This window comes from Manacus vitellinus, unplaced genomic scaffold (assembly GCF_001715985.3).
Source record: "Manacus vitellinus isolate BGI_N305 unplaced genomic scaffold, ASM171598v3 scaffold_7_pilon, whole genome shotgun sequence".
NCBI classification, from domain to species: Eukaryota; Metazoa; Chordata; class Aves; order Passeriformes; family Pipridae; genus Manacus; species Manacus vitellinus.
Window position 1 is genome coordinate 1970408 of NW_021940813.1, and position 19867 is coordinate 1990274.

The 19867-nt window shown below is 38.8% G+C and overlaps 1 protein-coding gene across 1 annotated transcript in view; it reads left to right on the forward strand.

Moving 5' to 3' along the window:
* Positions 1 to 19867, forward strand: part of PDXK (pyridoxal kinase) — a 53830-nt gene that overhangs the window by 21322 nt on the left and 12641 nt on the right. The window contains exons 2-8 of the mRNA XM_018083914.2: positions 4814 to 4875; positions 4932 to 4986; positions 11392 to 11496; positions 14417 to 14500; positions 16339 to 16385; positions 16997 to 17082; positions 17901 to 17946. Of these exons, the coding sequence (XP_017939403.1) occupies positions 4814 to 4875; positions 4932 to 4986; positions 11392 to 11496; positions 14417 to 14500; positions 16339 to 16385; positions 16997 to 17082; positions 17901 to 17946 (485 nt within the window). The remainder of the gene's footprint in view (positions 1 to 4813; positions 4876 to 4931; positions 4987 to 11391; positions 11497 to 14416; positions 14501 to 16338; positions 16386 to 16996; positions 17083 to 17900; positions 17947 to 19867) is intronic.

Sequence of the window (19867 nt, forward strand, 5' to 3'; positions counted from 1 at the left end):
GTTTTCTGTCTCAAGTGGTGTTAACAATCAGATACCAAATAGTATTAGGAGGTACAAATGAGTACTTTTATTTATCTCGAGACCATTGGTACATAATGTAGATTACACAAATATAAACATAAAGCTTAGCAATCATTAAACCTGGATTTGAGATGTTGCACTTGCTTCAGAGTCTCCCTGTTCATTTCTCTATTGCTTAGCTACTGGTTTGTTTCAGTGTTTGTATATTGAGATGTTTTCTGGAAGGAAGAGAGGCTGTAAATTTTAAACAAAGCTCTAATTAGTGTGGTAACACAGTGGCAGAGTCCAAAGAGTTGCATTATTAGAGGTGAACCCTAACTGAGATCATGCTATTTATGTAACTTGCCCAACTTAAGACATATTCTGTCTGTCTGGATCATTAGGTTGTTCTTCTAGTAAAACAACTGGTATCACATGTAAAGTTTGAATCCTGAAGGGGACCCATTTCTTGGCTTTTTATTTGTGGCTTAAGTTTAAATTCTTCTGTCCTTTTAGATAAAAATGGTTGGTCCTGTTTTCAAAAAAGAGCCGACACTTAGAGGTTGTCAGCGTATTCTGAAGTCTCTTCCTTTCTGTTGTGTTGATTTTTCCCTTGAACATTTGCTAGTTTGGAGAGGTGCATTCAGATAATTCTCTAGCCCAGGTGCCTGCCCAGGTGATGCACCTTCTCTTTACAAGGCTGGGATAGCACTGTCTGCACTGTGGGAAGAACTGGATGATGTTTGTCCCTTTCCTTCAGTTATTTGTGATGAAGAGCTCAGCCCAACTTCATCTCAAACATAATGTTGGCACGTGTGCTTCATGCTGGCTGTTTCTTCTAATGCATTCTGCTCTGGTGTGTGTATTTTGATTTAATCTTCCAAATATTTTTCTGAAATGTGTCATTCACATCTGCCAGCCATGCCTTCCAAATACAGGACTCCTCCAGTTTTGATGGTTAGTGATTTAATTTTAGAAGTTTAACAGTTCTGCCTCCTTGCTCGAAGATACTTAAAAAATACATTAAATTTGCCCATTTTCCTCTGAGATTTCAATTGCAGTAAATGTCACTGTATGATGTGATATAGGCAATTTTAATTTGTGTCTTAAGAAGAACAGTGTTTGACACGTACTTAGACTGGAGGCTGAGAGATTTGGGACGAACTTAGTCATCTTTTTCCTTTGAAGAGCTCTTATCATCCTTACCCAAACTGGTGATGGCTTTAGATTTGCCCAAGATTTGCAGTCCTGTGGGCTAATGATGCTTACACAGAATGACAGCAGAGGGGGAGAGCGTGGAAACCTGGAATTGTTCTCTGCTGTAGGGCCTGCAGGAGACCAGATCATCCAAATCAGGGGATGGTTGTAGCGTAGGTGATGTGCATCCCTGGCAGCTGGAGCCCTTGGACACTTGCAGAGTGTCTGATGGCACCTACATTTCTAAAACCAGAGGCAGGAATATCCCCACAGGACACTTGCTGCAGGGAGCAGGGGAAGTAGCACGGGTGTGGACTATTTCAAGATGGTATAGAGAAGCAATAAATTAAGTATTATTGTGCATTTCTTAGTAAGCTCAGTCCTGACACTGATCAAATATGCTCTGAAGGCACTTCTGCTATAAGCAGAATAATGAAAATCCAAGTGAGGTGAATTTCTCAGTTTATTTACAAAGAAGTACAAGGAACACAAGCAAGAAAGTTTATATATATTGACTTTAGTCCTCTTTTGAATTTTTACTTTCTAGTAATTTTCCAAAGAAAAGGTGGATTTTTACTGGCTTATGACATTAGAAAAAAATGTTGATATTCAACCAAAGGCGTATATTTTCTGACATATGTTCTTTTGTGTGCAAATATGAGAGGCTGACTTTTTTTTATATATTGTTTATCTGATTCAATACATTTACTCTATCTTAGTTTTCTAGTATGGTTTATCTGATTCAACACATTTACTCTATCTCAGTTTTCTAAGTCTGTGCATAAGAAACCCCATGTATTTCTAATTAGGTAGTTAACTTAGAACGAAGATTTATTTAACCTCTGGTTTGAGTAGAAATTCTTAATTAATTGGAAAAAAATCCAAACCTCAAAATCACTTCTTTTAGTTAGCTCTGCCCCAGGAATTAAAAGGAGTTAAATTACATATATTAAAAAGGTTTAACAAGGCATCTTTTGAACACAGCTTCCCTTGTAAGCAGGGAAAGTATTCATCATTCAGTACATCAGAACCTCTCTCTGATGTGTGCAATCCTTTAGCTGTGCAAGGATGACAGTTACTAATACTGGTTTTTAAACATTGATTGAAGGAGAAAAGATTTCCTTATCCCCTATAAATGATCTGGTTGTTAAAATGAACTACACAAACCAAAATAAAGAGTTTTCTCTGCAGCCCCAGAAGAGGTGATTGCTGTCAAAAGCTGCTTTCAACACAACAATATACCCTGTTTTCAGGTCTTCTTCTGGTGACTAAATTCCATGAGACTTTTCAATGGACTTCTCCCTGGTAGCAAGCATGACCTGGCTTAACATGACTTCAACATTTTTTTTGATTATTCTACTACTTTATACTGGCCTAGGCCTTAACATCTGTTGGTCTTCTTTCAAAGGTAGTACTAAATAGGGAGTTTAACTGTACATAGTTTTTAAATAACATTTTGTATATTTTAATCCTCTGTTTTTATAAGAATCTTTATAAAAGGCAATGCTTTGGAGTAACTGTGGCTTATTTTGAGGCTTGAATGAGGTGTGTTAGATTTTAGTCGTATGTGTTTATTCAAGAAAAAAAACTTCAGAGCAAATTAGAAACTGTGACAGAGTAAACTAACACCAGTGATTGTTCTGGAGACCTTTAAAGGCTTTTTAGCCTATCTTCCACCAGTGAAAAAAAGTGAGAATATCCAGCTCCCTTGCAGAATTTGAGTTGTCTGTGGCTTTTCATCAACTATTCAAAGCATTTTCTTTAGTACCAAGTGCACAGCTAAGCTAAGGCACCTGGCTGTCTGCAGGAGAGGTGGCCTCACTTGTATTTTCCCTTCTGCTGGTTAAAGCAGATTAACGGGCCAAAACAAACCAAAAATCCCTAATCCTACAGAAAAGCTTGTTTAGAAATCAGATGATAGCTAGTGCTGGTGGAGACAGAGGAGGACTGCTCTTTTTGGTGGCCATCGTCTGGGACAGTGCTTACCTGTGTTGTAGAACTGCCCTCCCTTCAGCAGCTGTGCCTGCTCTCCTTCCCTAAAGCCCTGTGTGAACCTGATTAGTTAGTAAATCACAGTGAGCATGTTCTGTGATGTCAGGTATTAAATAGTTGGAGAGACGTGATCTGAAATGGATTAATTCACAATTGTTGCCAAAACATTTGAAGGAAGTGACAGGGTGGTCATATTATCATTTATTTCTTTGAAGAGCATGTGCAAACATCAAGGTTAAGGTCATTACAGTATGGTCATGTTCTCACCCCTTTTAATTCCTGGGCCTTTAAAATAAAATCCACCAAGGTAAAACAAGAACCTAGGCAAGGAGTAGAAGCTGGGGTTAATTTGAACTAGAACAGGTTGAGGCAACCCTCCATTCTGTCTGTCATTATCAAAGGATTAATTTGCTTTCTGGGGTGGAATGAACAGAAACCTTTATTAAATACTGAAATAAGAATTCTGTGAAGACCTGTGTGGACTCTGAGCTGTGAAATGACAGAAGTGTAGCACCTGCAGGAAGGAGTGATCTGTCGCAGCACATACATCCTTCTTGTAGCAGCACAAGGATTGGAATAAGGGGCTTATCACGGAGAAAGTACATGCACAGGGAAAGCCTGACGTCTGGCACATACACCCAGAGGTTTTTAATGTGTGTGAAGGGGTTGCCTTCATGCTGAAAAGGGAGAGTCGTGAGTCTCGGTGAAAAAAACGTGACTGAAAAAGCTTTGTTTCTTCACTCACCCCTCCCAGCAAATTGCCTGAAAGAGGATCATACACAGTGGTGCATCATTCCTTTTATCTCCCAGTATGACTCACTGAGCCATACATAGCAGCTCGTCTTTTGAAGAGATTTCTTACTCAGAGAAAGCTGGATGTGGAAACAAATATTCAGCGTCAGACTGTTAATGTCACTTTTGCATTAGAATTCCTTCCATGAGAGTTAAAAATGGCTTGGCCAGCAATGCCTGTATTAAGCAGGTATTGTGAGGTTAAAAATCCTCATTAGTCTTCTCCTGATTCAATGCTGTTATTTTTATAATATAATTTATAATAATATTCATATATTTTCGGGCAACAGGAATGTTGATTGCATTAGCAAATTCTTGGATATTTTAATATTTGGATTGCTGGTAATGCAAGGTACCAGGTGGCTTTTGGAACATGCTTTAGGCCTTTTTTACTCTGTGTTTTTAAGAGCTTTCTCCCTTTTCTGCCCAATCATGCCCCAAATAAGTTCTCTGGCATTTCTTTCTATTCATTTTTAGCTGTTAAGAAACTGATTGTGACATCCAAGTATGGCTTGTAGCATTGATTCCCTTTAAGATTCTTTTGTCCTCCTTTTATAAAAAATTTGCTTTCTGGAATACCAACAGCATCCTCCCTCCATATTTTGCATTAATTTAGTACCTGAGAGATATTTTCTTGCCAAGAAAGGTTCTCTTCAGGGTTTCAGTGATTGCTGCTGGACCAGCCCATCCATCCTTATCCCCAGATGAACTCCAGCCTGAGGATCCAGAGCTCTGTTTTCCTGGTGCTGTTGCCAGTGGCACTTTTGTTCCATGTTGGTTGCTGTAGTAAAGCACTTTGCTGTTTGTTTATGTTGCATGTTTGTTGACTCAGCTTTCAAGATTTTTAAATATGCACTGGAAACTGAGAGTACTTCCTTGTGTTTTGTGACGCTGGTAATGTATTAATGAAGCTCTGTTAGTAAAAGAAGTATCCCTGTGTTCTATTACAGGTTTTGGGATTTGAAGTTGATACGGTGAACTCTGTCCAGTTTTCAAACCACACAGGTAAAATTTTACAGATACTACTCCACAGTCACTCAGCTCTGCTCAACACGTGGCTCACCTCATCCCATGGCAGTGGAGAGGAGATTGGCCTTTTGTTTTCCCTCACATTTTCACGATATAGCACGAAAATGTAATTTTCATGTTCTGAAAGTCTCTCTGAAGTCTGGATTTGGGAGTAGGGCATGATATGAGGTGGTAATGTCCTGATCTGCCCTTCAGAGTGTGAGTTTCTCTTTGTTAGGCAGTAATCTAATTAACTCAGACAGTGAAACAACACAAATAAGGCCATTTACACAGCCAGGCCTGTGAATGGGGGAGTCTTCAGAATGGTTTTCTGTGCATTATGGCCCTATGACAGTTATAATCACATTACCAACCCAAACATCAGAGAATACTGAGGTAGACTCAATGTTTCCTATCTTTGTGTGCCTACCCAGATGGCTAGCAAGTATCCTAAAATTTGGAGGGAGGAAGGGTGTTAATACATTTGGGTGTATTTTTATTTTATTTTATTTATATGATGCACTCACATAATACTTTCAGACTTATTAATATTCAGAGTGCTAGAGAACTTTTACCTTTTGAAAGAAAGATGAAATTTATGTTTATTTTAGCAATACCTTTCACCCACAAAGGAGCTCCAAGTGACTTGCTGTTTCTGGATCAAAAGAGACACATTTACTGTCTTGGTGGTGATGGATTATTTGAGGGGAGATCTACTCTAGATAAAGACATTCCACAGGTGTCTTAAGAAGCAAAACCAGACTTTAACATCTTGAAAAAGAGCAAAATTTGTTTCTGACACACACACACAAAAAAACCCAAACAAACAAAGAAACAAACAAAAGAAAAAACCCAAACAAACAAAAAAACAACAAACAAAAAACACAAAATAATAATAAAAAAAAACAAACCAACCAAACAAAAAAAACCCCCACAAATGTTGAGGTACTTTCCTAGTATCTCACAGGAACAGGTGTGTTAATAAACTGCTCATTTTTGGAACAGAGAGCAGACAAGGAGGCCTCTGTCTTCTCTCACTGTGTTGAGCTCCATGCAGCTTTCAAGAGATTATAAGATGCCTATCATGGAAGGAATGTAGTGTCAGCCTGGGAAGAAGAAATTAATGTTTCAAAAGTAGCTTGAAAGCCATCTCTGCTTGTTAAGGAAAGGCACAAAAGAGGTAATAATTAAACAAGGGGGTGGGTGCCTTTTCTGGCTCAGTCAAAAAGCTGCTTATTTTGCTCGTACCCTTTGGCACAGTACAAAGGTTCTGTCATGTTTTTCAGAGGTACTTAGGTGTAACTTCCATTTCTTTAATGTGTTTAGGTTTGGAGTTTGGGATTTTCTGTTGTTTGGTTTTGGTAGCTGGGTAAAACTCCTGTGATCTTCCAGAAATTAAGCAATTTTTTCATGTTAAATAACTTGGCTCTTAAGGTGCATGAGCACATGTTGTTTGTTGGCTTTCAGTTTCAAGATTAAATCAGCTTTACAGGGCATTAAAAGAGCTTAGAAGAAGTTTTACTGACCATGAACTGAATGTGTCTGAAGGTAGGAAAATTACATTACCAATAGGATGAGCAGGTTCTTAAAACAGAAAAGAAAGAAACAGCTGGAGAAAGGTTACCAGTGTTTCATTCAAGGTTTGGCAGACAGTGGAGATAGTAGAAGGGTAGTAGATAGTAGTGGATAATAGAAGGGTCTTCCCCCAAAAGAAGACCTAAATGAACATCCTAAACCCAAAAATGTCTCAAAGGTCACAAGTCTGTAAAATATAAACACCAGGAACTACTCCTGGTGTTTAGCAGTGACATTATTTCTTTTTTTTTTTTTTCCTGTAATCTTGATTGTCTTAGAAAATGCGTTTAAAACAAAATCCCAAAGGTTGCCACACAATCTCATGGCTTTGGGAAGCAGAACTTGGGTCTGGAGCAGTGCTGCAATACACAAGCACTGTGTGCTGGATGAATGGGTGAAGGCAACTTGATTTTCCTATAAAAACAAAATCTTACGAGAACCCTTTCTGGCATCCTCATTAAAGCTGAAGGACAAATTCCTCCTTCAAAATCTAGGTGTGAACTGTAGTTTCTGAAAGAATGCCACATACCAGAGGAGCACAGGTAGAAAAGTCTGTGAGGTTTTGGACATGATGTTCTTTCTTTCCTTCTTTCCCTGTTTTTTAAACTTGGTCCTGGCAGCAAAAGATAAAATGCAGAGAGAATTTATGACTAACAGACTTTCTTGGGTGAATCATTATTGCTCTTTTTTTGCCCTGTCTTTAAATTAGTAAGCTACCACGGGCAACTTTCTGCTGACTCCTGCTCAGAAAATTCAGCTTTCTTTAGTCTCTGATAATCCTGAAATTTGGAAAATGTGCTTTAAATCAGTCCCCCTGGGAGAACAGTTTGTCATGTTGCTTCGTGAGGATCTTTTGTGATTAGAGTGACTCACACTTGAATGGCGTCGTGCTTCATGTACAAATAAAAGAAGCTGTCATGCAGCCTACAAAGACTGTGCTTTTTATTCTATTTTACTGTACTGTTTGCAGAAGCATCTCATTGTCTGATGTGCAAAAATTAAAATCTAGATTATTTTTTTTAATTCTGTTGTTGATATTTTGGGGTGCATTTTTAATTCCTCAGGGATTTTCATTTTTGTTTTTCATTGGTAGGTTACTAGCAAGCATATAATGTGCTTACTTTGCTGTCCAAATCCTACCTTTGAAACTGCTCTGGAACAAAGAGCCCAGGGGTTTTTTTTCTGCTCCTTTTTATTTCTAAGCACTTTTGACTTCCACTTAGTGGGTGTGTAGTGGGTGGTTGGGTTGGCTGGTAGGTCTAATACGTGATAAATTATAATTATGTCTTGATGTGATTCCTCATAGTCTGCCACCCATATGCAGTCACTCACACCTGTGTGTGCAGGGGCAAAAAAGAAAAGATCTCCACTCATGCCTGACACTGCTAGTATTTTACTCCCACACTGCCCAGCTGTAAAAAATCCAGTGGGGAATTTGGTACTGTATTTCTGTTTTTGTTGAAGGCCTCCTGGTAGCTAAAGATTAGTCATGTGTTTAGACCAGGTTGTCTGCTGGAGTTTACATGTGAATTTTGTAATTCCAACCAGACTGCCTGTCCATCATGTGCCTTAAACACTAGATCTTTCTTCCTTTTTCCCATGTGAAATACTTGGGTAGTGAAGCCACTTGGAATAGTTTTGCAGGGAGCACCACAGGAGGAACTCAAACCTCAGAACAGAGTGTTCTGGGTTGGAAAACAAAGAAATCTTACACGCCTTGCTGTACCGAAATGGTAGCTTATTTTTTGTTTTGCTGTGTTGCTTGGTTGGGGTTTTTGTCCCTTCTGATATGCTTGGGACTTTTATTTTCTTTCTTCCTTGTTTTTGAAAGTAATTAAGAGGATTATAAATACATTCCAAAGGAGAAAAAAAGTACTAGTGGAGGAAGGCAAGACAAAAAAGTGTGTAAATTCATCTTGGTTATAGTATTAGCTACCTCTCTGGTTGTGGTTTTGTTATTTTTTTTTCTTTTTCATACAGATGAACCAAGATATTTCCCTGGAGACTGATGAATACATATGTCCTTTTAGAGGGATAAGTGACATAAGTCATGATATCTTACCTGTTTTTCATTCCCTTATGTGCTAAAACCAAATACATAATTGCAATAAAAGGTCATATCACAGATAAGCAGAAGGAGTATAAAGTCATTTGAATGCTTCTGTGTGTTTTAAATTATTTACAGATCTGGGAGATTAATGCAGTTACTCTGAGCCAAGTGGTCTTTTGGAGAGCTGGATCATGATTTGCAATGTTCTCTGTTCTCTCAGTCCAGCTCTGAGGGGAATTATTTGGTGGTTTTGCACATAAAACAAGGAAGACTCAGGGAAGACCCCTTTCAAGATAGTCCCTCTTCCTGAGACCCCAATTTATCCATTCTGCAGTTAGTGAAACACTTTTTGAACATGAGCAACTGGCTTTTTCTTCTGTCCCTCTACAGAAGCTTATTTTTGGTTGTATATTCCACGAGGAGAGCAGGATAAATGCAGGGTTTGCACCTTGTTCATCATGTTACATGACATTACCCTGGGGAAAGGGCTTGGGGTGATTTCCATTTTGCTGCCAGTTTTGATTTTGTTTGTTTCTTCTTGCTCCAGCATAATTCAGTTCCTAGTGAAATCACAGTTCTCTGCAGATCCAGTGAAGGCATTCACCTTTTTTTTCTGTCTGAATAGCTGGGGCTTCCCTGAGAGCTTCCCTAGGGTTTTGTTTTTCCTCTGGCTGTTGTGTGATTAGACTTTAGGTTGTATTACACTTTACCACGTAGTAAAAAGGCTCCTTTAGAACCTTTGGAAGTCATTGCTACAGAGTTCAATGTCCCTGCCCCGTGTGGGTGAGTTACCAATTCCTGAGCTAAGCTGGGCTGCTGCCCAATATTGTGTTTCCATATTTACTTCTCCCCCTCAGTGGAGGGATCAGTGTGACATGAACCCTGTGCATTGAGTATTTAAGGCAGCTTGGTACAGACAGCTTGACATAGCCAGGTGAACTCTTAGTTAAATGGTGAATTTGTAGGGATGCCTCCTGAGAGTATCTGGATTGTCTGGGCAATCTATCATATTTATATTTATGGCCACATGTGAGGCAAAAATCTGCACTTTTGCCAGCAGATCTTGCATCTGGGTGAAAAGTGCACCCAGTTTCATTCATGGCCACAGTGGAAGGACCCTGTTGTGTCTCTGTACTGGCTTTGCAGTGCTACAGAGATTCAAGGAAGAGGAGAGGACAGATGATTTCTCTCTGGCACTGCAGATGTGACAGAACAAACATCTGCATATGTGTTAATTAACCAGCTACTGGGGTTAGGTGTAGTCAAGTGTTCCTCATACGCTCGGGGTGCCTGAAGAACTAGAGGTGTGCCTGGGTGTTGGCTGTTGCAGTTTTGAATATCACTGTATTTTGCAATGAAACCACAGGCCTAACACATGGAAATCCCCCACTTTGTCCATTTCTTCACAGGGACTTTGTGGGAGGCATTTGCCTGGGAGAGAGTGGTGGTGGCTGATGTGAGTCAGGCCCCCAGCCAGCTGGCAGCGAGTCGTGTTTTAGAGGCTTGGCCTTTGTGAGCTGAGGAGAACAAAATGATCCATCTGCTCACCATACTGTGGGTGTATTTGCATTCATAAGAAGGAAAACTGAAAAATGTGCTTAGACTAAGCTCCAGGCACCTTTTGGCAGTTACTCTAATAACACAGTTTAGAGTGATAATCAAAACCAACAGTTTTTATCACAGAATTTCCTAACTGCAAGAGCAGAAGTTATCACACAAGGGTGGTATGGAAGAAGATACATGATTTTAACATTTCACTTTTCCTAATTCCAGTTAATAAAAAAATAAGCTTTTTAACAACCTCTGATTTTATGGAAGTTGGAAGAGTTAAACTGTGGGTGCTTCATCTAAAATCCTGGAGGAAGCTCCATTCTTACATACAGGGAAGGGATTGGTGCCACCTGGATGGGCAGCAGGCTTTGACAACAAGGTGCAAGGTGCATTTATATTTTTCAATAAATATTTAGATTCTGTTAAGGGAAATTATTTTTGTTTTCCTTGAAATTGGCTTCCATGAAGCTTGGTCCACTGTTTGCTGAAATCGTTTCAGCTTCTCCCAAGTAACTTCACATTCCATCCACTTCTCGGCTGAGAATATTGGCTTGTAATTCTTAGAGATCATTCAAGGATAAGAGTGTATGGATATTATTTGTCTGTTTATAGTGTCTTTCTGCTACTCATTTCCTCCTCCAGGATTCTCAGTACTAAAGCTGTGCTATTTTGGGAAGAAAATCTGTCAGATGACATTATATGTCTATTCGTTACATGCGGGTCCCAGCAAGCACCACATCTGATGGGGTGCAGCAGTGCTGCATGTCTGGGTATGGACAGATCCACAAGCCTATTAAGCTTGTCATCTAACTGTCAATTTTCTCTTTTTTAATATAGTATAAAATAACAAAGATATGTTGTGCTGACACCCTCCTCCAGTGAAGCCTAAAACATATGTTTGTCACCCTCCGCACAGGAAAGGGGTAGTTGCAAAGGCTCCATGGGAAATCTTGCAGGAGCTTGTGTGTTCTCAGCTTGATTTGCTGGTAAATGGACAGTCTCAAATTGCAGTGTAGTCATTCTTAGGGAGACAGAAGTGCTAAGAAGAAGCTGAGCACATCAACTGTTCTGCTGACAGCAGCTTTCATTCGGCAACAGCATTTTACAGAAGAGGTGGAAATGCTTTCTGATGCTGATAATTGATGTGGTCCCTGCATGTGTATAATGTGTGATCTGAAATAGAAAATCCAGCTCTTGAAAAAAATTATCTGGCATTTGCTTTGCAGGTTATGCCCACTGGAAGGGTCAGGTGTTGAATTCAGATGAGCTTCATGAACTATATGAAGGACTGAAGCTGAACAAGGTCAACCGCTACGATTATGTACTCACAGGTAAGATGAGCTGGTTCCCTGGAGTTCTCATGAGATGTAAACAGAACTAAAGAAATATAAACCATATCCCTCCTTATTGCAAACCAAGCAATTAAAATTTCCCTCCTTTGGTTCCTCCTGCAATTTCACCTGTATATTATCGTCTCAACTGCTCGTGCTGTTTAATTTGGAACAGCCAGAGCTCTCCAGCCTGCAGGTTGTAACTGGGTGGGTAAATTGATCCCCTTGTATAATTTACAGACTTGTACAGGCCAGTCATGTGCAGGCATACTTAATGTTTTGGGAGTGCCTCTACTGGAAAAAAAAGGATGAGGAATGTCAGAGTATTATTTTAAAATTTGTTAGGAAGACATGAGTTTAACCCTTGCTCCTAAATCTGCAGCACTGACACTCTGTGCTACTGCAGCATGATTTTATACACAGTTGTATGTCCTTGATTTTTTTGCTTGATCTTTAAGGCATAGTGCTTGGACACGGAGCAAAGTATAAGCAGGGTTGGATTTTGGGTTTGACTCTGTCATGTCTTGATTTTTTGCTCTTGTTACTATGTAGGTCATCTGAGTGAATACAGTCCTGCAGTGTCTTCCTTTTCTAGCACTAAGTACAAAGTGTTTATAAATACAGGCAAAGAGAACTTCTTGTAAAACATTTTCTGGAAATGAGAGATCCTAATTGCAGTTTTTATTAAAGATTGCTTCTCAATTCCTGCTTCTCAAAAGTAGGTTACCGATCAGGTTTCACCTCAGTAAGAGTTGTGCCTCTGGTTTAGATTACAGTATCATTTCTTTATAGCAGTGAACAGTCACTTTTTAAAGGTAAGCAGAAATATATAACCAGATTTAACTGATTTCATGGCTTCCACATGTAAGGAAGTTCTTTATATACAGGGAAAATTGGAAACTTCTAAGTGTATGGATTATAACTCCACAGCAGTCATTCTGGCTGGAAGGGTATGACATGTCTGAAGAGTTATTGTCAGGGCTTTTTCAAGGAATATCTCCAAAATAAAGGAGACTAAATAGAAAGTAGATTGAACTAAGGTTAAGAAATTAATTTTGGCATAAAGGAGTTCTCTGTGATTGAGAAATAGATGAACACCCTTTTTTTCCTTGAAAGAACTCTCTCAGAGGACATTTCCAGGAAGAACACACTGTATTGCAGGAATTTTCAGGAGATGCTAGTATGCAAAAATTCTAAATAGTGTTTGAGTATTCTTTTAGCTGAAATGTTCCTTTTTTATTTTACTTCCAACTCTTGGAAGAGACCTCTACACCCTTTCTATCACAGTCTTGTACTGCCAAAATGGATGTAAGAGATGAAAAGTGGAAGAATGAGAAACAGAAATCTTCAGCAAAAGAAAAGAAATTTCGGAGAAAAAGGGAATCTTTATTAACATGCCTTTTAAAAAAGGATTTGTGGGTAGATGGATCAGTGTGTTGTTCAAGTTTGTTTTAAAATCTTATTTGCTGTAGACATTTTCAGCATGGACAAAAAGAAGGCATGGGTAGAAATGTCAGTAATTTCTTAATATCCAATAATACTTCCAGTGTTTTATTCTGCAGCTGCACTGTGACTGAACTTAAAATTCAGGGCCAAAAGTCAGATTTTTCTTTTCAAACAGGAACAGCCATTCACTATAGTGGACAACTACTTTGTACCTCCAACAACCTGGATATGATTATTTACACACTGAAAACAAATTGATTTCTCAACGGACAGGATTTTATTGTTAATTGTATGTCTGGTGACTGTAGATATCTTGGCTGAGATGGAAGTTATTGTCTTTAGGCCACTTAGAGTAACACTGTTAACTTTTGTGACTGTTGGTATTTGTAGATCTTCATATACTTGTTTCATTTACAGTAAAAGGCTCAAGGTAAGAGATAAACTCCAATTCAGTGTAATTGTTTTAAACACCTCTGTCAATAATGTTAACCAAGCTGTGTATTTTTTTTTTTCAGCCAGTCTATAACAAAAATCTTTGCTTGGCTCTTTTTCCTGATGATCAGCATTTCATAGATGTAAGGCAAAGCATTTTGGCCAAAAATCTTGGAAACTTTTTCCATTTCTCTGCAACATCTAAGAATTGATTAATTTTGTGAGTTTAAAAAAAAAAAATCTCCAAAAGGCACTTTTAAATATTTTAGTAGAGTGGACATTTCCAAGCTGAAGGTTTGAAGATACTACCTGACTCAAAATAATAGTATTGAATGAACTAAAATAAATTCAAATAAAATTGTTAATTTATAAATGCTGCAAATGAAGTTAATATATAAATATATAAATTAAGAAACATCTATAAAATAAAGAAATTAATTATTAAATAAGAATATTGTGGTGCTAGCAGTGTGATTAAGTCCTTAAAATATAGTAAAATTTATTTCCATTTTTTTTCACTGCTAAGCCTAAAAAACAGAAATTTTATTGGTACTTTGGCCATTGCTCCAAAATATTCAAAATTAAAACTCCATTGCATTAGTATGCTAGACTTTATCAGCGCAAACATTAATAATAATAATTAAAAAATTGCTTTAAAACAGAGTATGAGAAAAGTATATGGAAATTAAAATATTTACTACATCATAAATAATACTTATTAGACTGCTGTTTTGATGAAAAGGAAAGATTTTTTTCCTTTTAACCTGACCTTTGTTTATATATGTTCAAGCATTTTGAAATTGTATGAGCCCTTCATATATAACATATTTAGTAAATGGATTCTTAAGGTTATATTTGTAGTTGTCTGAATTTGTTTCCCACCTATTTTTCCTGAATGAACTACTAAAATGCCTTTGTTTTAAAAATGCATTTATCCAAAGAATGAGAAGTATGCAGCATTCCTATCCAAAACTAAAAACAGAAGAAGTGTTCATGAAAATAGACTTCACAAATGTCTTTCTTTTTATTTTTTTCCCCAAAGGGTATACAAGAGACACATCATTTCTTGCAATGGTGGTGGATATTGTCCAGGAGTTGAAGCAACAGAATTCCAACCTTGTATATGGTAAGGAAGTGCATTATAATCCTTTCTGTTTCATCACTGCGTTTTTATTAATTTTATTCACTTTACTGTTTTAGGATGACAGCACTGCTCTGATGTTACACAGCATTTCACAACCATCTTCTCCGCTGATCTGGGGGCTCTCTGAGGCTCCAGTGGTGTTTCATTTCAGCTTTAAGTGTTGAGGGACTTGGCTTTTTATCTTTCTGATTTTATGCCTTTCAGTATGTTTCTTGCCTTATGCTGTCCAAGGGAGAATGTGCCTTGAGGACTGACTGTCTGTATCCAAGAAAGGATAAAAATCCCAGCCAGCTGCTGCTGGTGGTAGCTCAGAGGTTGCATGTACCTGAAGCCTCTCCCTGACTTCCCAGTCAGTCAAAAGCAGGACAGACTCTCCCGTGTTGCCCTGCCATGGCTTCATGTAACATCCCATAAATGTCTTACTTTGCCTTGTAAGCTTCATGATTTACCTTCAACTCCAAGTCTTTTTTTAGCTCTGGTGCCTTCTGCTAAAATGTGGGAGCAACAGGCTCTAGCAACTGTCCTCATTAACATGTCATGTCAGGCTTAAACCTGTGGGAAAAAAATTCTCCTCTTTCCTTCCTGAATGTCTTTTGGGACATTTGAACATAACCAGTGTAGGCTTGAATTGAGCAAACGTTTAGAGTGACAGGGCAAGCTCAGGGAGGATTTAGTGGGATAAAAAGCTGTGAATTATGGTTTTTAGCTGTCATCTTCAGGTTCAGTAAACTGTGTGGTCAGGAAGCATTTAGAAAGATTGGCAGGATTTGCAGGTGTCTACTGCTGATGACTTAAAATTAACAAAGCACAGTGCTCATTCAGGAAAATGTAGCAGAGAGATCTTCACTGGGTTTTGTTGCTTTTTAGTCTTTATTAACACTGTTGCATTGTCAGATTCTCCAGAGCCTTGTATGAAAACTAAGGACTGTTGGAATATGAGTAGAAAGGAGCATCTCACTGTATAGAAAAGGAAGAGGTCAGATGTAGAGATCACAGCTAGGCTTCTAAGACCCTTTATATTTAATAAATAGATTATAATGTAAGGAAAATACTTTTAAAATGTAAAACAAATTACCCTCTTTTTATTCATAGAAAAACTTCCTTAAATACTGATTGGATTTGTATTTCTTTTTTATCTTGCTAAAGGCTCTTTTAACATAATGAACAATGTTCCTTTTTGAAGTACACTGTGGCTATTTCCATGCTCTGAAACTGAGGACACTTGGAATACATTGTTAATGCTGCTGATGATACAGAACCCATCCCAAACACATGTTAATATTACTACACCAAATATGAATTCATGTACTTTGGCATGGATTTTCTTACTGTTTCATTATAATACACTTTTTATTTAATATACACTCAACATTTTGGTGTGTACATTTGGCATGTATTTTTTTACACTGAAGTAGAAATGGGACTCTTTTCAGAGCTATTAGCTTCTCCCACATTTCTTCCCAACCGTACTACCATTCCAGAGTTTAGGGTTGGGGAGTGAAGGGGAGGGCTCTTTGTGTTCTTCATAACAAAAGGCCCTTTACTCCCAGCACTCAGATCCTCTCATCCTCATCATCTTCAGACATAACAACATGGAAGCAGGCAGGAGAGGGTGATCCCAACTTGATAACTGTTTAAGACATGGCCTACTCTTTCAGGATTGGCAGCCACCAGTTACAAATTTCAGGCTGAGTGTACTGCAAGAGCTGTGAAATTATATAAGCTATAAGGTGCTCAGTGCTGTTACCTAGAATTTTTCCCTTCAACCAGGGTCTCTATAACTGTACCCCATTTCTAAACCTAAATTTATTCTATTACAGTGTGTGATCCAGTGATGGGTGATAAATGGAATGGAGAAGGCTCTATGGTTAGTATTCATCTGTTTGGATTCTCTGTGCAGTGAATGTTTGTTTTATAAAGATGTGTAAAGATTTATTAATTTTTAAACACCCAAACTAAGCTACTTTACCTAAGTGTGGCTTTGAATCCCAGTAAGTAAGTTTGTGCTTTAATTTCTTGTATTTGAATGAGTTTAGTATGTGGGAGGAATGACAGCTGCATAGCCCTGGGACTATTTCAGGCTCTCTGCTGAGACAACAGAGGGAATACAGACCATGTCTGCAGGAAAATATCCCAATACTCTACCTCCCTGTGTCACTGGAGTTCTCTCATCTTCTGTCAGGAGCTCTGTTTTGGCTGGTAGCCTGGCTGGCATTGTCAGCTGTCTTGTGAATTGACACAGCACTGGAACCTAAATGAAGATGAGTTATTTTGTGTGGGATCCAACAGCTGTTAGGATTGGGCTGTGATCAGTGATGGAAAAGCTCCATGTGCCAATACCAGGCTGCATACTGACAAACATTCATTTTTGATCAAAACTAGCAAATAATTTCAGTAAAAAGGCAGTGAGGAGGGAGGGTTGCTGTCCCACATCACAGATCCTCCTGACAGCATTTGACACTGTTTCTTCTTCCCTAGTATGTGCCCAAGGATCTCCTCCCAGTCTACAGGGACAAAGTTGTACCTGTTGCAGATATAATTACTCCTAACCAGTTTGAAGCTGAGTAAGTGCTTATTTCCTTTTCTAGCCAAATAAACTTGGGGACAAAATCAGGGAAGGCCGATACCCCATTATTTTATTTGTCTCACTATAGTGCCTTATGTAGGTATGTTTTGGGGTTTGGTTTTTAGCTGTTACTTTCAAGTGGTGCTTTTCAGACAACCTCAGATGTTCCATACTGAAATCAATAAAAAATCTGGAAGTTATGTGAGGAAAAGATTTCTCTTGTTTTCTCCAGTCTCTCATTTTCATGATTACTTCTTGTTATCCCCAGAGGCCTCTATCTAGGACAGGTTGAAAAAATACCTTCCCCATCCTTACCCATTACTATGGAAACTTTTATTACATGTTAGAATATCAAAACTGAGATAGTTGGGTTCAACCCCCCAAAACTAGATTCAGAAATACCACCATGTCAACATCTCATAGGAGCTAAGAATTTAAATGCCTGCTGCTTGTCCTGTCCACATAGGACTGTGACTCTTTGGTCAGGAAATAATCTGTTGTGATACATCACAGGCTGTGCCTCTGAGGGGAGGGAGCAGCTACATGGGAGATGGAGAGAAGACACTTGTAAGGGAATTTTTGTGGTACAGGGATCTCTAGAGGAGGCAGGTTAGGGCTGGTGTGAGTCCTCTGCAGAAGCACTGTGTGTCTGTGCACGTAACCTTTAAAGACAGCGGTCTGGTCCAGCAGACCGTGAAGCTACAGAAGGTTTAGACCTGTTTGGTGCGGTCCAAGCTTTCCTCCTTTCAAAGGATAAACAAAGCAGTCACTGCCTGTAGTACTTGTGCTCTTTTAAGATTTCTGTTTCATTCTCAGGTTACTCACGGGCAGGAAGATTTACACCGAAAAAGATGCTTTAGAGGTAAGTAGGGAACGGGTAGGGTGTGTAAGATCTCTTTCTGCATTCCTGCCTGCAGTGCTGCAGTTTGCAGTTTGTCTTTAACCTTGAAGTCACTTTAGCCTCCATCCTTTCTTTCTGTATGTCAAAAAAGTTCATGCGCTCCAGGCACAAAACATTTCCTATTTTAGTGTCAGACTTCGACAGAAACTTCCAGAAAGAGCTACAGATAAAGCCATTACCTTGGTAATGAGTAGATCTCTGTGAGGTTGCTTTACTGCAGTGTAAGAAGAGAGGCAGCAGCACATGTGGCAAGTACCCAGACACTTATCAATGCTGTGGAAATGCTTTGGTTGGGGTGAAAACCTCGGGTGACCCTGGGCATCAGGAACCTGCTCAGGTCTCTCTGTTTGCTGTCCATGTGTGAGTCGTGCAGCAGCAAGGCTGAGTGTGAGGCCAGCTTTTCCTCCTTCTCCCAGACAAATCCACAGCATTGACAGCTGCTGTCATTGCCATACAGAGATGATAGATAGCCTGCAAATATATTGCATCGAGGTGTAAAGATTTACCCTTTCATACAAACTGAAGAAAATAAAAAGCTGCAGGGCTTGGTGGTGAAGGACAAAATAGGAATGTGGTTTTATTGATGTCTTGAGAAGGGCTGAGCTCTTTGTTTTGTTGACTAGTCAAGTGGACTGATGTTATTCCTTCCAATTTGGTTTTGAACTTCAAAAGAACACAAAATCTCTAAACAAACAGCAGCTGCAGTGGCACCCTGGAGAGTAGCTGGGGGTCTGTCAGCCCAAATGTTTGTTGGTTTTTTGCTGTAGCGACATCAGACAACATGGGTTGCTTGCCATTGATTCACTGCAGGAAGCATCTAAAAAGATCTCAGCTGTTTTAGTTCTCACCTTCCCCCCTCCCCAGTTTTACAGCCCCCAGTTTTACATTACCCCACTGTGCTGGGTGAGGGTGATGAGCTGTGCTTTATGCCACTAACTGCAACTCAGTTCTTCCGTTCTCATCCTCACCAGTGGACCCACAGCCTTGAGGAGAACACAATTAGCTGGGCAACCATTGGTTTTAGATTTGCATGTTTCAGCTGCAAACACAAGTTGCATGTGCTGAACAGTTGTGCAAGTTAGTTTTCTGACTGTTTGGTGTGATAGCATTTATTTGTGATGGGGTTTAAAAAAAATCTCTTCCAAAGAGGTGGAATTATATTTAGGAGTGGAAGCATTTTTAAAATAGTTGCTTGCAGGATATTATATTTTAATCTATCTGTCTCCCCAGCTGCATATCATATATAGTCTGTCCTTCTGAGTAATAATCCATGCTGGAATTTGTCCCCTTTTGAGGTGGTAGGAATTCTGGCATCAACTTCCATGGTGACATGCTTTCATTTCTTCAGCAAGACTAGTGATGACAGTATAGGCATCTAACATAACATTAAATATGATGTAATATTAATGTAGTCCTACGACTAGAAATAGTGGAGATTAGGTTGTTGGTGAATTGTGACTGAGAAATGAAATTTAGTTTAATACTATTTCACAGTTGATTATGTCAGTGTATGCTGGTGGATTTATTGCTTCTTTAAAACCCAACTGATGTCTGTGCAAAGAGGTCTGACAGTTGAAGAAACCTGGAGGCTTAGACAAGAAAGAAAAGCAATAGAGAATTAAAAAATAGCAGAAATAAATCCGTCTGCTCATGAGTCATAGCTAGCCTGAGAGGATTTTTAGTTAAACTCTGCTGAGAGAATTAATATTTTATCTGTGTTTTATGCTAAACTCATTACTGAAGTCATTCTTTCTTCTGTGAAATCAAAATCACTTCTTTCTGTAGTAACCATTTGTGATGTCAGAAGTAGAGTATTTATGAGTTTAAGTGAGGAACACAGAGTGAAAATACACATGCAAAGGTATATAATTTGCAAGTGTAA